Here is a 20816-nt window from a genome sequence, read left to right as displayed (position 1 = left end):
CTTTAGCATTACTCGGTCAAATGGAATAAAGTAAAAGCCCATAGATTTGAAAGCGGCCAAGAGATCGATATTTCTTAGGTGTTAAATGACACCAATTGAGGAGGCAATGAAATTTCTTAATTCTATTTGTTTTATCGTAAAATGTTTTTCATTTTCCATTTAAAAAAAAAATTATATTCTCAGGTAGTCGGTAGAGACTCAAAAATGATGTCAAAAATATTTATTGGTATTTAGTTGAGATAAAAATCCTTTGCACACAATCACCACTAATTCGCACAAGGCCACCATGAATTATCCAATTTATCAATGAAGAAAACACAAAAAAATTCATCACCTGTAAGGGGGGTTGCAAAGGTTGCAGCAGAGTTGTGCAGCGGGGGAACAAGAGGTGGTGGAATTGACGAAACAGGGTGATGACATTGATGGAGGTTAACGGTATCAATGAAAAATGGCGATGTCGATAGAGGATGGTAATCCAACAATATTTTACGTCAAAATAAAAAATTTTAAAAAATAAAATAAAAAATAAAAAAAAAAAAATCATTCATCTCAGACACCCAAAGAAGAAAGAAAATATTTTTCTAAAAATGTTTAATGTCGAAACAAATGGAGCTTGATACATGATTCTATAAATTTTTTTTATACAAGAAACCCCTCAAAGGCAAAGCCACCTACCTCTGTCAAATAAACCTCATGGCCAGGTAAAGCGTCATCTCCACACGGATCGGGTAATATTCCGAATTCACCGGAAGGCTGGCCCCAAAGAAAAATCAAAGGATTCATGGAGGTGCGGGAGTATCGATTCTATGATTTGCTAGGCATTTGCCAAAGAAACTAGAAACTCCCAACATATATATGACAAGTTTCTCAAAGTACTATGTTGCACAAAAATACTAAATTAGAAAGTCATTCGTCATAACCCCAAACTTTAATTGGACATGATATATTGAACAAATGGATACAGAGTAGGGTAAAGAAATAAGCAATGATAAAACTTGTATAATAAAAAAGCATGGATTTTTGGAGCTCTGTTGGCTGTTGCCGAACACCATAAATTTGAATGCAGGACATGTATCTCCTCTTCAAAACGTACTTGCCTCTGTAAGCAAGAAACCTTCCCCTTCCCAAAACTCAAAAAGAAAAAGAAAAAATGTTCCACAGATTGCATTTATTTCTGACAGAATAAAGTTTCCTCTCTCACATGTTAGATAAAGGCGATTCAATGTGTAGAACCTTCAAAAGTACATGCAACAAAAGAATGTCAGCAGGAGAAGTCTCAAACCGAGATTCCATAATTACTGATTTTTGTGATCTCCTTGGTCAAAGCATTCCTTTCTCGCTTTGCCTCAGAAGCAAGGTTAGAAACCTGTACACCACAAAGAATATTTAAGACAGCGGCAAAATGTTTGTTGAAATCATAACTTCTTGCTCTTCTACTTTTAAGTAGATGTAAAAGTTATTGCCTGAATAAATTTTTGAAAAAGTTATTCGACAGGAAGAAAGATAAGAGGACGTGGCTTGGAAGAAGATAAAAAGGATTTTTGCCCCCATTCCCAGTCTTCACTGGTAATATTTTATTCCAGATAATGATTCTTTTAAAAAGTCACTTTTAACTAAGATGTCTTCTCCATGGAGTTGATGACCTTTGAAAATTTTAACTTGAAAGAGAGAGGAATGGTGAAAGAGATTTTTGGTTATATATTGTCAAAATATTCTTACAAGGAGGTGTGAAATTTTTTATAAAAAGGATTTTGTATTTTGAGTTGTTTGTTAATGTATATGACAATTCAAACTGAAAACAGAAAACAAGAAGAAAGTAGGTTAGCAAATAGTCTTTTTTTTTTCCTATTTCCTTTTTTCTTTTGATAAGCAATGGTGAAATGAAAAAAGGGAATGCCTCAATTGAAAAACTAACCTGTGACTGAAATTGAGATGCTCTAGGAAGTTCTCCAATAATATCTTTTAATCCTGATGCGACAAAGGATGATGTGGAGATAACATTAGCAATTTAGCGGAATGTTTCATCCACACAGGTTCAATGTGCTCAATGTGAACAATTTCAATAGAGAGAATATTAGCATACCTCCTGCTTGTCTTTCGATCTTATAAGCTGAGCGGATTACACCTTGAATCTGTTTCCCTGCTCCTCTGTAAATGGTTGAACAGGATCTATCAATGCAATGACAAAATGCGGTAAACTATCTAAACTGCTATTTGTTATAAGTGCAAACCTGAGTTTTGTCCTTCCACGTATCAATATCTCTTCTGCGTGTAATGTGCTCTTCTGAAAATAATTTGCATTGTTTTAGGAATGCTTGCTCGAATCAGTTATGTTGATCAATGAGCAGGCAATAGCTTATAATCCGGAAGTGAATGCAATATCAGCCATTTAGGAAGAATGCTATGCTAAAAAAATACCGAATTGATATGCTGAAGCTTTGGTGTTTTGCACCGATTTATCTTACCTGTTGCTTGCTTCTATTCCTTATTTATGAATACCTAATACCACAATCAGCTCTTCACTCTTTGGCTAAGAATACTTAATAGTGTTGAAGTGGTTAAACCTTTCGCATGCCTCTATCCACAATGATTCACTCCAGTGAATTGTAGGGATAAAGTCTCTGCAACGCTCCCCTTCCATAGTTGTTTAAGATTAATAGCCAAAAGGGTGTCATGATATGGCTGTTTAAGTCTGTTCATATATTCCTCAAATACATTAACTAAATAGATATGTCCATTACTTTGATTCCAATATAGGAGCACTACCAACATGTTTCAAGGAAGGATTATTTTGACGCAAGTCTGCTTTTTGACTAGATCAAATTAAGATAAATGAAGTCTCTACTGATCTGCTCATCAGATATGAAACTTCATACACCGTGAGGTTTATGGAGATGGGATGAAAGAGATTTTGTTTCTTTTTTTTTTTCTTTCAATTTTTTGAGGTCCTAATGTCATTATGTCTTGCATTGACTAGACTGGGTATTCACCTTATCAATATCTCAAACCAATAAGAGGTTTGGCGCCTAACCTAATGGATGCCCAATTGGACCAAAACATTTGTCATACTGTATCGGTTTGTTCCAAAAAAGTCGTAGAGTAAGACGTCTGTTTCTCAAAAAGTTTTATATTGATGCCCCTTCATTGCACAAGTTCATGGATGGCACATGCATATGATACACTCAAAAGAAAATTCTTTCAAAGTCATCGTCGGGGGGCTTTGGTCTGACCTTTGAACATTTGTTTTCTCTCTAGGGCTCTAGGGTATGTTGGGTGCTTTAAGCGTTTGCAAATACCTGTCAAAGCATTGGAGGTTTAAGATGCTGAATGCTTCGAGTGTTTGCAGATACCAATCTCTGCCTCCGGTCAAACTTTCAGACTCCGCCAAGAGCAGAGAACCTTTGAGATTTCCAAGGTATAAATATTAGGGTCCCATTAACTTTTGTGTTAGTGAAACTCTATATCTCAGGATAGCATGGTTTTTCTTTCTAATATTTTGTTGATTTGTTTTACATAGCATATAGGGCGTTGGTAGTTGTGTGAAGAAGTTTGATACTACTAGAATACATCCTTGTACATAAGTGTGCCACTTCCTTTTCAACATGATTTAATCTCATCACGAGAAAATATTGCAGTCACAAAATTCTTGCATCTGCCAAGTCTTCTGTTTTCATAAAGGGGGGCACAGAGAGAAATAGGAACTAAAAAGTAATGGATGCATGAGGCAACACAAAAATAATTCATGACACACTATAATCAATGCCACACTCTAATTATTGTCTCATCATCAATTTAAGTTGTTGGCGAGGGCAGTTGGGTGGCCGTTCTTTGTTAGCTGCTTGGAGGATGTCCCATTTGTGCTTAATGTGGAATATTTGAAGAGAGCGGAATGCAAAGTGTTTTGAAGATCGTGAAAGGCCGATGGAAGAACTCAAGAACATCTTGGTTAATTCGCTATATATATGGAAAGGGATGTATAATATTTCCCACTTTTCTGATTTTGTGGATTTTCGTGCTTCTTTTAATACTTAAAGGGGTTTACCTTTTGTATACATTATGTGTATTAGAGTTACGCCTCTCTATTCTTATTAATGATATGCATTACTTATAAAAAATAAATTTATTAATTAATTAATAAATAAATAAATTAAATTCCTCATTATCAATAAGGATTGACAAGAAAACAAAGGTTACCTCTAACTTTTCACTTTTATCTTTTAGGTCATTAAGTGATCTCCGCAACCCCTCTACCTGCCGATTAGCTTTGAGAAGTAAGGTCTGCACCCAGAAACAAAGGCAGAGTTAAATCTCCAAATAGCATAATATAATACATTCAATTATAGAACAACAACTTAGGATTCTCAGCATAAACGCCAAGTATTGGTGAGAATATAGCATCAATAACTTGGAGTTGTTGGAGCAAGGGTAGACAAAAAGAATGTTCTCCTAAGGAGCGAGATATAAATTTGAATTTTCTTGAGGGCATCGAAGTTAAATTGCAAAAACATTCATCTTAACGCCGGCAATTCCATCTTAAGATTGATGTTTCAAAATCATCGCAAACCCAAAACCCACAAAACAGCAAAACCCAAAAATATATGCAGTGATGCAAATTATAATAGGTAACCTTTCAGTTTTCATGATTATAAACCGCTCCTAGCATGCAGCCAGCAATACCTTTTCAGTTGCCTTTACCAGCTGTAAAACACCTATTTTTTAAGCTAAAATTGAATACCACTTTGCGGTATAATATGCACTAAACTGAATTTTAGTTTTATGTACAATTTGCTCCTAACCAAGTCTGAATGCAGAGCAATTTTTATCAAATTTCAGACAGTAACGACTCAGGAAAAGCACTAATCACATCTACACTGTCACCCCAAAAAGACTACTCAATTGGAGCTTCCCTAGAATCACTTATAAAATCTAGTTACACTAGTAACTAGCAATGTGAGATTTAGCACCCATAAATGTCTTTATAAACCACTCATTTTATGTGGGCTACTCATCTTCCCAATGTAAGATCGGAGTGTTACAATCTCCTCTCCTTAAACCCCTAACATCCTCGTCAAGGCCACATCATGTAGTGCTCCAATATATATATTTTTTTTAAAAAAAAAATCATGCAATACTCAAGTACCATATAGCGTTACTAGGTGGCTCTAATACCATTTGTAACACCCAGAGAAAACGCTAGCCACATTTGCGCTACAATCCCAAAAGGACTAGTCAATTTGGAGCTTTCTTAATATTACTTATAAAGCTCAATTTCACCTAATAACTAAGCAATGTGAGAATTAGCACCTATGAGTGTCTTTATAAAGCACACACTGTGTGGGCTACTCATCTTCCCGATGTGAGATCGAGGTATTACACAGCTTGCACACTGTTGATTGTTGATTCAAAATTACTAGCAAGAATCAGTTTAAAACAAGGGCGGATTGGGATAGTGCCTAGAGAATCAGTTTATAACATGATGTGGATCAACAACAAAATCATGCAACTCAACCAATTTATCATGTTCAGGGTTTAAAATAGAATTGGACCATCATTTCATTAAAGACAATGAACATATTTATCAAGATGTTTTCACTTTCCTTAAGAAAAAAAATTAAGGAATAACAAACGAAAAAGAAAAGGAACATGCACAAAGATTATACAAACAATGAACTCCTTATTCCAACCTTGAAACCAAAGTTTACCGGGTTCGGCACCGGATCATTAATAAACTCTATTGAGCATTTGTGACACCCTCAGAAAATAAGTCCAACATTGGATTGGTGGATTTCCTACATTGAGTAGATGGATTATAAAGATGCTCATAAGTATTAAGTCCACATTAGTTTCTTATTAGATGAGACTAAACTTTTTTTTTATAAGTAATGTCAACCCTAATACACAGAAAGTATACAAGAGTACCCCTAATAGAAACGAATAGAAAATAAATTTAAAAAATCTGCATAAGTAAAAACACTCAAGCTATGATGAGTCACTATCCAAATATATAACGTGTTAAGCAAACGCTTTTGTAACTCCAACATCGATGTTTCTACATCTTCAAAATACTGCGCATTCCACTCCCACCAAATACACCACATTAAACACAACGGAACTAACAGCCAAACTTCCTTAGGACCATACCAAAACAACACGCCCCAACTAGTCAACAATTCCAGCACCCTTCGTGGCATAACCCACTCTACCCCAAATAAAGTAAGAACGTAACTCTATAGATCGCAAGCAACTTCGCAATGAAGTAGTAGATGTTTAATGGACTCTCCACTCTTTTTACACATACAACACCACTCAATCACCACAACACTCCTCTTTCACAGATTGTCATGCGTCAAAATTTCACCTAAAGTTGTTGTCCATACAAAGAAAGCCACTCTTGCCGGAGCCTTAACACACCAAATACTCTTCCAAGGAAATGAAGGGTCATCTTTCCTATTTAAGACTTCATAATAGGACTTCACTTCAAATAGACCCCTTTTGGAGAAGCTGCAAACTAACCTATCATCCTTTCCATGTCGAACCAAAACAGAACAAAGCCGAGCAAAGAAAGAAAGTACCATCTCCATCTCCTAATCCTGGACTGCACATGTAAAAATAACATTCTACTGAATAACTCCATTTTGAACAACAAAGTTATCTACCACTATCGCATCTTTATTCCTCACAATACTAAACAACACTAGAAAACATTGCTTCAAAGATCTATCATCACACCACCAATCATGCCAGAAACTTACATGTGACCCAATCCCAACCTCAAAACGAAAAAAGTTACGAAACTTATCCCAACCCCTCCTAATATGTTTTCACACTCCCACTCCAAAAGTACCCAACACCTCTTTAGAATACCACCCACCCCTTTAGACTCTCAAATTTGACGTCAATCACCAATCGCCATAATGCCTCTCTCTCCCCACCATACCTCCACAACAATGTCCCCAAAAGAGCTCGATTAAACTGGATGAAATTGTGAACTCCCAACTCACCTGAATGTAATGGAGTACAAATCTTGTTCCAATTCACTAAATGAAAAAAAAAAAAAAAAAAAAAGAAAAAAAGAAAAAAAAAAAGGACCATTTCTCGATTTATGCGTGTCATCCTTGCGCAAGGAGCTCAAATTGTAACTCGAGAGTGATAGAGCAGATATAACTAGCGCTTTCTACTGAATTTTTTTTATTTTTTTATTTTTTTATTTTTTTTATAAGTAATAAGCTTGTCTTCTTAAAAGCGTAAGACGCTCCTAAGTACACTAGAAGTATACAAAAGAGAGCACCTAACTAGAAAGCGAAAAACAAAACAACCCACAAAAAGGAAGAAACCCAACAAACCCGAACCCTCAAGGAGCACACCCTTTTACAACACGAGAGCCCTCCTACAACATGTGAACCTTGTCTTTCCTATGTCGAGAGGACGCACTTGCATCACCACAATTAATGGTGCTTACCAAATTCAATTCCCCCTCCTACCTTTGGTCTTCGGTCGTGCAACCTTAACTTTTCGAAGAAAATCCTCTTCAAAGGCATCCATAATCACCAAGGACGAATCCTCTTTTTTTTGATAAGTAATAATAGTCTTATTGAAAGCGTAAGGCGCCCCTTAGTACACTGGACGTATACAAAAGGAAACACCTAACTAGAAAGAGAAAAACGAACAAAAAAATCAGCATAGCTGACTGAAATAGGGTACAAAAAGGCCATCGACCAATTATACAAAGTAAGTAAAAAAGACTCTAACACCTCCTCCAGGGAACCCTCCAAGTTTTCAAAACACCTTCGATTCCTTTCTTTCCACACGCACCAAAAAATGCAAATAGGAACCATCTTCCAAATTGTAGCACTCAGAGGTCTCCCCGACTTCCACCAGCCTGCCAATAGGTCTATCACTCTTCTAGGCATTACCCAAGAAATGCCAAACCGAGAGAATATGTTATTCCACAGAGTTGACGCCACGTCGCAATGTAGAAGAATGTGATCCACAGATTCCCCGTCTCTCTTACATAAACAGCATCTGTCTACAATGATCAAATGCCTCTTCCTAAGATTATCCACAGTAAGGATCTTTCCTAGTGCAGCAGACCAAGTAAAAAAGGCTGCCCTTGGAGGTGCCTGAGTCCGCCACACACACTTCCAAGGGAACCAAGAATCACCAGAGCAAGTCAAAGATCTGAAAAAAGACTTGACCTTGAATAAACCTTTCTTGGAAGCCACCCACCAAAGTCTGTCTGCCCGATCTCTGTTCACTCTGGTTGCATGTAAGACCTGGAAAAAAGAAGCAAACACATCCACTTCCCAATCATGCGCCTCTCTGACAAAGCTCACGTTCCACTGAGTTGAACCGCCCAAAACTTCCACATTGTCTGCCACTGACGCATCCTTCACCCGAGCAATACCAAATAAATCAGGAAAGACTTCTTTCAAAACCGAGTCTCCGCACCACAAGTCATGCCAAAATCTAATTCTTTCCCCGTCCCCCACCTCAAATCTGGTAAAACCGGAGAATGTCTCCCACCCTTTCCTTATATTCTTCCACAACCCCACTCCAAAAGCCCCTACAAGCTCCCGGGAGCACCAACCACCCCACATGCTACCAAACTTGGAATCTATCACACCTCTCCACCAAGCATCTCTTTCCAACCCAAATCGCCATAACCATTTCCCTAACAAAGCTCGATTGAACATCACCAAATTTCTTATACCCAAACCTCCTTCTGAAATAGGAGTACAGACCTTCGCCCAATTCACCAAATGAAATTTAACCTCTTCACCCAACCCTCCCCATAGAAAGTCTCGATGCAATTTTTCGATCCGAGCCGCAACACTCCCCGGAATAGGGAATAAAGACATATAATAGGTAGGAAGATTGGAAAGGGTGCTCTTAATAAGAGTAACTCTGCCACCCTTGGAAAGATATAACCTTTTCCAACTAGCCAACCGCTTTTCTATCTTCTCAATAACTCCGTCCCATATACGTGTAGACTTATAGGAAGCCCCCAAAGGAAGACCGAGATACTTTGCTGGTAAGGAAACAACCTCACACCCTAGGATGTCTGCTAATCTTTCCCCTTGTTCAACATTCCCCACTGGAATTAAATTGGATTTTGCCAAATTGACCTTCAAACCCGAGATTGCTTCAAACAAAAGAAAAAGACTCCGCAGATTCTGTAACTGAGATGTGCGAGCACTGCAGAAAATCAATGTGTCATCGGCAAACAAAAGATGTGAGATAGAAACATTACCCACTAAGAATCCTTCCAATAAACCCCCACTGACCGCCTGTGTAATCATACGGCTCAAAGCCTCCATAACAAATACAAACAGCAGGGGTGACAAGGGGTCCCCTTGCCTCAAGCCTCGAGAACTACTGAAAAAACCATTAGGAGAGCCATTGACTAGAACCGAAAACCGCGCAGAAGAAATGCATCGAGCTATCCATGAACACCATTTTCCCCCGAAGCCACATCGCCTCAACATATACAAAAGAAAATTCCAATTAACATGGTCATAAGCTTTCTCCAAGTCCATTTTACAAATGACACCTGGTTCCCCTGATCTTACACGGCTGTCAATGCATTCGTTGGCAATAAGGACTGGATCAAGAATCTGTCTCCCTTTGATGAATGCACTCTGGGATTTGGAGATAACCTTCTCCAAGACCCCTTTCAGTCGGTTTGCCAACACTTTGGCAATGATCTTGTAGATGCCTCCCACAAGACTGATAGGTCGGAAGTCTTTGAGAGAGTTAGCTCCAGGAATCTTTGGAATGAGAGAAATAAACGATGTATTCAGACTCTTCTCAAACGCACCTCTCTCATGAAAGTCAGAAAAAACCTCCATAATGTCTGGACTCAATACTTCCCAGCAAGCTTGGAAGAAAGCCATGGAAAAACCATCAGGACCTGGTGCCTTGTCTCCCTTCAATGCGAACACTACCTTCCTAACCTCCTCCTCCTCAAAAGGTCTTTCCAGCCAGCTAGCCTCTGATTCCAAGATAGTGTCAAAGGATAGATCATCCAACGAAGGCCTCCAACTGTACTTCTCAGAAAAGAGAGTATGATAATAGTGAACCGCGTGATCGCCTATCTCTGTCTGATTAGAAGAGAGTGAATCACCAATCATTAAAGAATCAATAGAATTGTATCTTCTGTTTGAGTTGGCTATAGAATGGAAATATTTAGTACATTTGTCCCCTTCCTTTAACCACGTTACCCTCGACTTTTGCCTCCAACTAATCTCTTCCAACAGAGAAACCCTCTCTAATTCGCTGACAATCTCTGACTTTTTTAGTTGCTCCTCCTCGCCCAAAGCCCTACTACCTTCAATAGAATCAAAGGCCTGAAGCTCTTCAAATAGCTTTCTCTTATTTCTCTCCACGTTACCAAAGACTTCTTCATTCCAAATCTTCAAATGTTGCTTCAGAGCCTTAAACTTGCAAGCTATAACGAAACTGGGAGTACCTTGAAACGAATAGGAATCCCACCACTGTTTCACCAAACCCACGAACCCATCCGCCTTAAGCCACATATTTTCGAATTTGAATGGCCTTTTTCTCCTAGTAGTGTCGCTGCAATCAAGAAGAATTGGAAAATGATCAGAATAAAGGCGGGGAAGTCTCTTCTGTGATCTCACAGAAAACCTAGATTCCCAATCAGGGGAAACAAGAAAACGGTCAATCCTTGACCAAGTGGGAGGGTCGCCAGAGAGCGACCAAGTGAAAGAGCCTCCAGCGAGAGGGAAGTCCATCAAGCCCTGATCATAGATAAAGTCACCAAAATCCCTCATGCCAGACACACTGCCTTCTCCAGAACGTTCACTAGAAAACCGAGTAATATTAAAATCCCCCCCTATACACCAAGGCAAGATCCACCAATTGAGCATCCCAGCTAGCTCATCCCAGAGCCTCCTCCTATCAATATAGTGATTCGGGCCATACACCCCCGCAAAAGCCCACTCAAATCCGTCTGCAATATTCCTAAAAGAAACTGCAAGCGTGAACTCCCCCAAGCATACATCGACCTTCTCCACCACCCTCTTATCCCACATGATCAAGATACCCCCTGAAGCCCCACAAGAGTCCAAGCTGCACCAATCCACATAATTACTTCCCCATATGCTACGCACAAAGTTTCTCGATGGACTATGAACTTTGGTCTCTTGAAAGCACAAGATATCCACCTTCCATTCTCTGAGCAAGTTGCTAATCCTTAGGCGTTTACGCCTATTGTTCAACCCCCTCACATTCCAAGATAGAATCTTGGGCTTCATGGCACAACAATGAGACCCCTAGCCCTCCTTTTCCCACGATTAGAGCCAGAGCTCTTAGTATCGTAATTTACAGAACTCACCAAATTCTTGACCTCCCTCTTGCCCTTTGAGCTTCCATCTCCATTGCGACGATCTCCTTCGATGCAAGTCAACAATGCCAACAATTGCAACTTGTGTCCCATAAACGTCATCTTCACAATGGGATAAATATCATTCGCACGCTGAAGAACCCAGTCCGAATACCCCTCTCCCTCCACAACTGGAGAGTAAGCGTTGAGAGGGGACACCCTACTCGTACCCGCCTCTCCTCCCTTCTCACCCTCCTGGAATACCACCATTTCTGAATCCCCTTTGGAATTGCTGCTGGAACCCGAGACCTCCCCCATATTTTGTATCCATTTTTCCCCCAACGGTATCTGCCAAGGAGCTAACCCTGTCGATATCCTTGGCACCCATGCATCAACCGGCGACTGCACCTGCACCATGGACCCCTTTTCCAACTCTGAAACGTTTTCTGGTGCCTCAACTAGCAGCAGACTATCCGGAAGAGACCCCTGAAAATGCTCACACATTTCCGGCCTAGGACTTATTTCTGCACTCTCCAAAGCTTCCACAAGAGCTATTGTCTCGCCCTTGCTCCTTTCCAACCCCGAGCTGTTGGGAGACACGACCACCGGTGGAGAAACGGGTAGCTTGCCAACATGACCAAACAGCAGTTCCGGAACTGAATCCGAAGAGGATGCCTTCAGAGGGGGAAGGACTGAACTTTCCGATGCTTGGGGCTGAATACAATCCCTATCAGCTTGTGATTGAGAGCCGTCACCTTTTGCCGGCGGTAGCGTCTCCGGCGTCGAAGAGGATGCGCCGGGATCCCCTGAAACCAAAGGGGCCTGGTTAGAGGACAGGCCCGCGCGTTCCTTGGCTTTGAAAACGAAGTTGGGCCTGTTGACCTGGTTTGCCATGGGAGCCTTCCCTTTTATTTTCCTGTTTTTGGGCCATGTTCCTCGTAAACCCATGGCATTCCTGACAGTGGGCCGAAACCCGGAAGCCATTGGCCCACTATCCACAACTCCACCCTCTATCTTGGCAAGATCCGCCAGACAAAGACCAATTTCTTGTTGCAGCCTCTGCAAAGTGGTCCTGATTTTGACTAGTTCAGGACTGACGCCAGAGTGGATTTTGCGTGTTGCAGGAGCCTCGGTAACAGGAGCTGTGCCAGTCTGCTTTACTAGGTAGTGTGCATCAGGGTTCAGAACCGTTGGGACTTTGGACCTTTGGATCGTTCTCTGAACGTCCGAATTCTCAAGGACCGATGGTCCATGCAAAGTTCTCTTCAATATCGCCTTGCCGGACGCCGGATCATTAACCAGAATTTGAGGGACGACAGTGGTTTTGGCCTCACCCACCGGGATGTTTTCCAACCTACAAGGCAACGGATCTATCTTCCCTGAGCACACGCCCGTATCTATCTCCACGTGTGGCCCTGTGTTCTTCAAAACTTCCGCAAAACTCCTCCTTCCCCTCATTGCCTGAGACTGAACCTCAGGCCGAACGTCCACTCTGCTTCCTCCGTATCTAAGAAACTCATTGGCACAGTGTAGAGCCGAGCCAAATAAGTCCCAACCCTCTCCGCCTCTTCCCTCTGGAATTAGCACCACTCCGCTTTTCCTACTTCCGGCATATTCCTCCACCAGCAGAAAGCTGCCGTGTCTGTTGAAGCATCTCTGAGCAATGACACGAGGAAGTCCATAGGAGGCTTGATTCCAAAAAACCCGAGAGTCTTCCACAGTCACTAGTTCCTCAAAAATGCGTACTAACCACCCAATCTCATCTCTCTCCAGAAAAATTGACCTTAACCTCCCTCTGCATTTTTCTCGGAATCGAACCCCAGTCTCTCCCCCAGCTACCACCAACTCAAAATCCTTTGACTCCACCGACCATCTTCTTGAACACGACATTATGATCTAGTTACAAACAATCATTTAGAGCCTGCTAATCTTTTGTTTAGGCTTGCTTGGTGACAAAAAAGGAGTGAAGAAAATTTGGAGCTTAAAGATATAACACAGATTGAAACATCTTCTATGGAAGGCTGCCTAGGATATTCTCCCAACCAAAGATAAGTTGGCAAGAGTTATTCATCATGTGTGATTGAAACATCTTCAAAACAATGTTTCGTTGGAAATATCACACCTTTTTGTAGATGATACGAACATCATGTGTGATGTAGACCAGGATCAATCTATAACTAGAGCCATATTCTTCTGTGTATTGAGAAGATCCAGCAGGATTTCTTGTAGGGTGGGTTAGGTGAAGAGTTCAAATATCACCTAATGATTTGGTCTAAGGTTTGTTCTCCAATCTCTTATGTGATGTGGCTTCCGCTAAGGACGAATCCTCGTCCTCAACAGGATCCAAATCCCTATCCAAAGCCATGTTGGGAGGAAGAACACCCAAAGGGTAAGGGGAATTTCCATCCTCCCCATCCCAGATCTCATCGCCCTGCTCCCACACAATCACCTCCCTAGACGAACCAAAACATACTAGCCACTTCTGAGATTGGGACAACCCATTCATCCTAGAATCATCACAATTTCCAACAAATGGAGTGACGCAACCACCCAAAGGGGAGGGAATGCCTACCACCCCAACTTCCTCAACTTTTGGAGTCGATGAAGACATACCCATCTCTAAAAGCGAGATATGAGTTGAAGCTTTCACAGCCGAGCTCGGGTTGAGAAACCCCCGCCGAAGGAAGCCCTTCAACGAAGGAGGCTTAACGAAACCCTTCACGGAATCTACCCCTCCTGCAGGGTTCATCTCTAGAAGCTCTACCACTGCTTCCTTGGCTAAAAAACTGACGGGCAACCTCAAAGCTGCCACAAACTCAACAACTAATTTCTCATCCAATTGTCCAGATCTGCTTTCCCTAACCTTCCGGTAGTACCTCTAGAAAGGCTTAGAAACCGATGGCATTGAGGCAGAATGGAACCTCTCTCCCAACTCAGCCACCCCTAAGAAAGGGGCGAAGAAGGGCTGAGAAGACCCCTCGGGATAGAGCTGAGGGATCAAGCAAGCATCACCGAATCTACTGTGAAAAGGAAAAGCAAACCCAAAAACAGTGCTTACTAGTGCCAGAGAGGGCCCCTCAGACCTGTGAGAATCAACCAGAGACACCGAAGACAAAATCACCGGAGTCAACAGGGGGAAAGTCAAACCGTGAGACTACTGGATTCTTGAGCTCCCGTGAAACCGCAACCTCCGACACAGCCAACTCGGTGGAAGAAGACTCAACAACCGAGCATCCAACTGCTACTGAAAGCAAAGCAGAGGCAGAGGAAGGGTACCCAGAAAGCGTCGAACCAAGACCAGAAATCGCTAGCAACAACATACCTGGAAGTGTCACGGCTTGCACAGAATAGGACGCACACATAGAAGACTCTGAAGTAGAAGAAACCAGCCCAGCCCAGCCCAGACCCTACCGGTATCAGATGCACATCTTCTACCGCCCGTTTTGCAAGTCCCTCGAAAACAAAGAGATCAACGGCCAACGACATGTTCAAACAAGGGCCAAGGCCTTCGGAAGGAAACTCTTCAGCACCTAAAGACCTCTCAGAACTGGTCGAAGCAGACAACCCGCCACCGATGTCAACCGTCGTTGTCACCTCCGGCCATTGAAGACCCAAAACCCAAGGCATTGCATGACATGGCGCTAGATTACTTTGATATCTAGCAACACCACATGGCGCTAAGGCATTGCATGATGTAGGGATTGACGAGGACGTCGGGGATTTGAGTGGGAGAAATTATGACACCCCAAAAAATTAGTCTCACATTGGGCAAGTAGATCGTCCGCATTGAATAGGTGGATTATAAAGATGTTCATGAATATTACGTTTCACATTGGTTCCTTACAATGTGAGACTAGGCTTTATAAGTGATCTAGGGGGCTTCAATTGTAACTTGACTAGTCCTTTTAAAGTAATAGCGCAGATGTGACAAACAATTTTCCTAAGTCAATAGGATTGTCCAGCACTTACCAACTCTGACCACCTGCACATCTTTGGCAATGGTGTGGAAGCAGGCTAGCTTTCTCATATTGTATGTATCCACATATAATGGTAGGTAAGATATACACAGAAACCATCCTCGACTAAGGTGATAAGCATCCAGTCCTTTTGAGCTATCTTTCTCAACAGTTTTCTCTGGTTAATGCCTGTGATTTTATATGTAAGCAAAGGTCGTATCCATAGCATATGAAGTCTGGGTTCAAGTTCATACAAAGAAAACTTTTCACTCTCCAAGAGAGGGAAACACCAATCACTACGATTTAAGTTTATTGATTAGGTTGAACTACCAATTGAACTTCACAATAGGAAGTTGAACCACCCCCGCCCAAAAAAATAAAATAAAAATAACCTTATTTTTATTAGTAAGATGGAACCTAAGTCCGACTCAAACCCACCACTTTTACCTAGTTGAGCCCGGGCCCTAGTTGCAACATTTTCTCTCATCATGCCTTTTCTTTTATTTTTGTTCAAAAAATTCATATAATAATAAACTAGTTCACACAAGTGACTAAATCTAAAGTCTCAAGGTTTCCACTTCAGTGTAATATAGCTCTTGGAAATCGATCCCCAATAAGATTTTAGTTTAAAGATAAAATTATAATGCGAGCATTTGGCGGGAGCGGAATGCGAGGCTTTTTTAAGATGTCGAGACTGTAATGGTAGTGTTAAGGAAGCGTGTACTTAACACGCTATATCTTTGGATAGCCTCCCGTCTTTGCCACCTAGGTGTTTCTACTTTTGTAGACTTTCTAAATTTATTAGCTGTTCCTCCCGTTTAGGGGCACTCTTGTATACTTCCCGTGTATTAGGGTTGCGCCCCTCTACGCTTTTTTATTGAATTTGAAATTACTTATCAAAAAAAAGAAAAAAAAAAAAAGATACAATTATTTCTTTTTCTTTCTTTCAAGGAAAATTTGAAATTTTGGAATAAGCAGGTTTTTGGTGAATTGGGAGTGAAGAACAGTGGGTTATTAGGACACATCCAGAATCTAGATGTGAAGGAAGGGAGTGCTGGGTTATCTCTTGAGGAGCTCCTAAAAGAGATGAACTGAAAATCAAGTGAAGGATCAGTTATGCATTTATTGATCCATCAGTCTGCTTCCCAAACATTGCACAAAAGAACAGTAGACAATTCGTAATGAATACAAATTTTACAAACATTTCTGCCATGTCCACGGAGACATAATTGTAATATTGAAGACTCTTGTATGAACAATTCATTTTCATGTTGTGGTTGTCTCTCTTGTAACCATTTCATGTGCGAGTGTTGTACCAATTTTTCTTTTCAATAAAGTTTTTACTTTAAAAAAAAAAAAAAAAAAATCATTTTCACGTAAAACCTAGATTACATAGCTAGACCAAGAATTTGGAAATAAACATTCAATTTTTTTTAAAAAAAAATGTGTTTGTGATGCCAACTAGATAACTGAAATGTGTAGGTAACAGCAGCCGTGCTTACCTCTTCACTCTCAAAAAGGTGCAAGAATTTATAGTACAAGACACGCCGTGGCCCTGAAGTTAATAAAAAAACAGTGATCAGCAACCATTATAGATCATATTTGGTAGAATGCTAAAACCTTTCAGAACATGCCCGACAACATATTTAGCCTTAGGATATGATAAGAAATAAAGACTAGCTTTATGAATGTTCTAGAGCAAAAGCAAGTTCCAAGATTTGGCAGATAAGTCAGAAATTTCATATCCATCTACGTCATGACATTCATAATATCTGACATATTAGAAAACATCTATACAACACCTCACTATATTCTAGATGAATTATAAAAGTCCTAGCCACATGGCCACCTTAAAATAAGTGCATCTAGAACCTTTAAAATAATTTCAATCCAATCCAATGGTCTACAAAACTTTAAAATATACCTTTCAGTACCATAAATCCCAAACCAGCGGCAACCCCACCAGTAGTAATCAACGGATGTGAAGTCACAGTAACAACTCCTTTTGCACACAAATCTGAAAATAAACACCATCAAATATTAAAAAATCTAAAACAAAGAAATACGCATGCTTGTAGTAAACAGTAACTACAAAAATGCTGAAACCAGAGCTAACCTTTAATCTGTCCAAATACCATATCCTCATAAGCAGCATACTTAGACTTGAGATCTTCCAAAGAATCCTACATTCAAAGTTCCAGCTGCTATAATAACAACAGCTTCACGGTGCACCAAAAACTGAACTATCTTTTTAGATATATGAATAATCAAAATATCATTAAAAAGCGCACTCAGATACACAAGAAGTATACAAGAGAAGCACCAAACTAAAAAGAAAAAGACGATAAAAAAATCATGACAATAAAGTATATTAAGAAAGTCTAAAGCAATTGCCCAGTAGAAAACAATATTGAAAAAGAAGGACTTCAAATCCACCACCGTCCTCTCAGGGTCTTCAAAACTCCTATTATTTATTTCCCTCCAAATACATCACAAAAGAAATGACGAAATCATATTCCACACTAATGTACTCTAGGGATTGCCACTCAAACCTCTCCAACAAGCGAATAGGTCAACAACTCTCCTATGCATTACTCAAGACCAGCATGACTAAAGATAGCACTCCATGAGACACTAACAATCTCACAATGTAGACTAAGATGATCTACAGACTCTCCACATCTTTTACACATACAGCACCAGTCCACCACAATGAAATGCCACTTCATAAGGTTATCCATGGTGAAATTTTCCCCAAGGTAGCCCACCAAGCAAAGATATGCTAATCTTAAAGAGACCTTATTCCACTAGATACCCATCCAAGGGAAAGGAGTACCATCGTGTGTTGGGGGGGGGGGGAGGGGGGATGAGGACGTTATAGAACAATCTAACGTCGAACAAACCCAACAAAGCTTATCTTTACCTCCCGGCCCGCTCTAAAGGAATACAACAAATTGAATAATGAAGCAAAGACTTCCACCCCCAATCATGAGCCGCTCTGATAAAGCTTAAGTTCCACTGATAAGAGCCACTTGTAACCTCCAAAATGATCCGCCACTGAGGCATCCTTGACACGAGCTATGGTATACAAAACTGAAAAAGCTTCCTTGAGGGCCCAATTTCCTCACCACTTGTCATTCCAAAATCTAATCTTAGAGCCATCTACCATCTCAAATCTGGCATGGCTACTAAAAAATGAACTATTGGCTACATAATCTCTAATTTAAGCCTAATACTTCGTTTGGTTTCAAATAATAGCAAAGTATAATACATTTTTCATTTATTTCCGCATATTTTATCTGAATTTCAAATTATTGAAAAGAAAATCAATCCGCGACGCATAATACACAACCTTATTCGTTCTTTCCTCTTTTTTCTCGTCAAACACACAAATTCACAATATTAACGAATTCGATTGCCATTAATCTCATTAAACTATATAACAATGTGTAAAATGTGTATATAACTTAAAATCTATAAAATTACATTGTTCGGTGTCTTTTCCACTATTTTATCGGCAAACAAACAGAGAGAAAAGAAAGTAGATGAGATTGGAGGCAATTTACGATGGTCTGGTGGAAATGGGTAGAGGAAGTGGACATGATTTGGGAGAGGCGGGACTTGGAGGCTTCGATTGTGGACTCGACGGTCTCTTGGACGAGCTGGGCTTGTTGGACTGCGTACTCGATCCACGGCGTCGTTTCGCCAAGGGTTTTCATCATGCTGTGTTTGCCTATAGGATCGTCGCTGCGCGGTGGTTGTGGTGGTGTTGGGTTCGGTTCCGATGACTCTGCAACCGTCGCCATTGCTAGAGGGTTCGTTCAGTGTCGGACTCTCACTCCCTGTTTCTTTCTATCTCGGAGCCAGGTAAACGTTAAGTCGTTGAGCCACCGCCCACTGGGCTCGAAAGATCCGGCTCTCTTGTCTTAACGGGTCGAGTAACACCCGATACTGTTTCCCGGATTTTTTATTTTTATTTTTATTGACAAATATCACAAATCTTTTTCTAAAAGAAAATGACTACCATCTAGGTCTGTATTCGAGTCGAGTATTAAATGTTTAAGCTTGGCTCATTTAATATTATTTCGAACACGAGTCGAGCTTGAACTTATCATCGAAATATTGTGTTCAAGCTTGACTCGTTTAATTTTATTTCGAATACGAGTCGAGTTCGATTTTATCACGAGCTGCTCAATTAACTTATTCATTTATTATATAAAGTATATATCATGATTGTTTATATTTTCATAAATCCATACTAATAATTAATTAATTAAGTCTTGTTAAAATTTTATTATCTGAGTTTATTAAATAAATTAACTTGAATGTTAAATAATATAATCTCGAGTTTATATGTATGTATATAAATTTATTATGCACATACACAAATTACATGTGTGCACACAAACACATATAACCACCATACTCACAAACACACTTATATACACACAAATCTATAAAATTAAACTCATAACAATAATTCAAGCTATATCTATCATAATAAGAAGATGATTCATTTTTACTTAAGATGTTCTTATTACAAAATTAAAATAATACTAAAAAAAAATTGTAAAAATGAAGTTATACGAGTTTATACAAGCTTATTCGAGTCGAGCCGAGTTTATACGAATATGTCTCGTTTAATATTTGAACATATTATTGTGTTCATGAACGGCTCATTTATAATTCAAACCGAGACCGAATCGAGTTTAACTAAACCGATCCAAGCCGAGTTCACGAGCGGCCAAGCTCATCTTACACCCCTACTACAATCTATTCTTTACTACCATACTTCTACAACGATGTGACACGCTATATAGCAACTGCTTTATCGACTGGAATGGCAACTTATATCTCTCATCAGCTTATTGGACTGTCAGCCCAAACACGACCACAAAGGGCCAACTAGCTCACTAAAACATAGTCTTGCGTGAAGCACACATCCATGAAAGAAATTCCATGCCAGGCAATCATCTTTTACGGAAAGCAACGGATGCAACCGCTTAAGGAAGATAACTCACTAAAGGAAGGCTATTCATAATATTCCGGACGATCGAAGGCCAAATCGATGTTGACTAATGACAGTTGCTTTATGTCTTTATGAAAGCACACGATTAAAGCTGTACTTAGCCTATATAAAGCCAATAAGAGGCTACTAAACTCAATTATGCTCTCATACCCTAATCTTTATCTATCTCTTTCATTCTCTCCTTAGTACTTTTATTGGTTTAAGCTTCGGAAGTGGCGCTGCCGCATCCTCTCCTTTGGCAGCGCATCACTTTGATGTTTGGTTGTCTTGCAAGGACCTTGGATCGAGGGTTAAGCATAGTCACAGTTGATTTTTTGCATTAACATCAACAATTTAAAATTTTAATTTTTACATCAATTTCGTATATAACAAATTCACGTGTTAAAAATTTTGAAGAAAAAATAAAATAAAATAAAAAAACACCTCAATCATCAAACGCTCCATTCTCTTGCATCTTCATCCCCCTTCATCCTCTTCATCTATACCC

General features: G+C 40.0%; 1 protein-coding gene across 1 annotated transcript; it reads right to left on the bottom strand.

The window, feature by feature from the left end:
- Window positions 1-909: 909 nt before the first annotated feature.
- LOC133879666 (RGS1-HXK1-interacting protein 1) lies at window positions 910-19209 on the bottom strand. Its single transcript, XM_062318326.1, has 9 exons — window positions 18867-19209; window positions 17417-17483; window positions 17225-17317; window positions 16803-16855; window positions 4195-4278; window positions 2232-2284; window positions 2084-2148; window positions 1916-1968; window positions 910-1366 (listed from the first exon to the last, which is right to left on the bottom strand). Exons 1-9 carry the CDS (start codon window positions 19104-19106, stop codon window positions 1277-1279), a joined length of 798 nt encoding a protein of 265 aa, XP_062174310.1. The 5' UTR covers window positions 19107-19209; the 3' UTR covers window positions 910-1276.
- Window positions 19210-20816: the final 1607 nt, after the last annotated feature.

This window comes from Alnus glutinosa, chromosome 10, assembly GCF_958979055.1.
Source record: "Alnus glutinosa chromosome 10, dhAlnGlut1.1, whole genome shotgun sequence".
NCBI lineage: Eukaryota > Viridiplantae > Streptophyta > Magnoliopsida > Fagales > Betulaceae > Alnus > Alnus glutinosa.
Note: the sequence above shows the minus strand (reverse complement) of the source record. Positions and strands in the feature narration are given on the sequence as shown.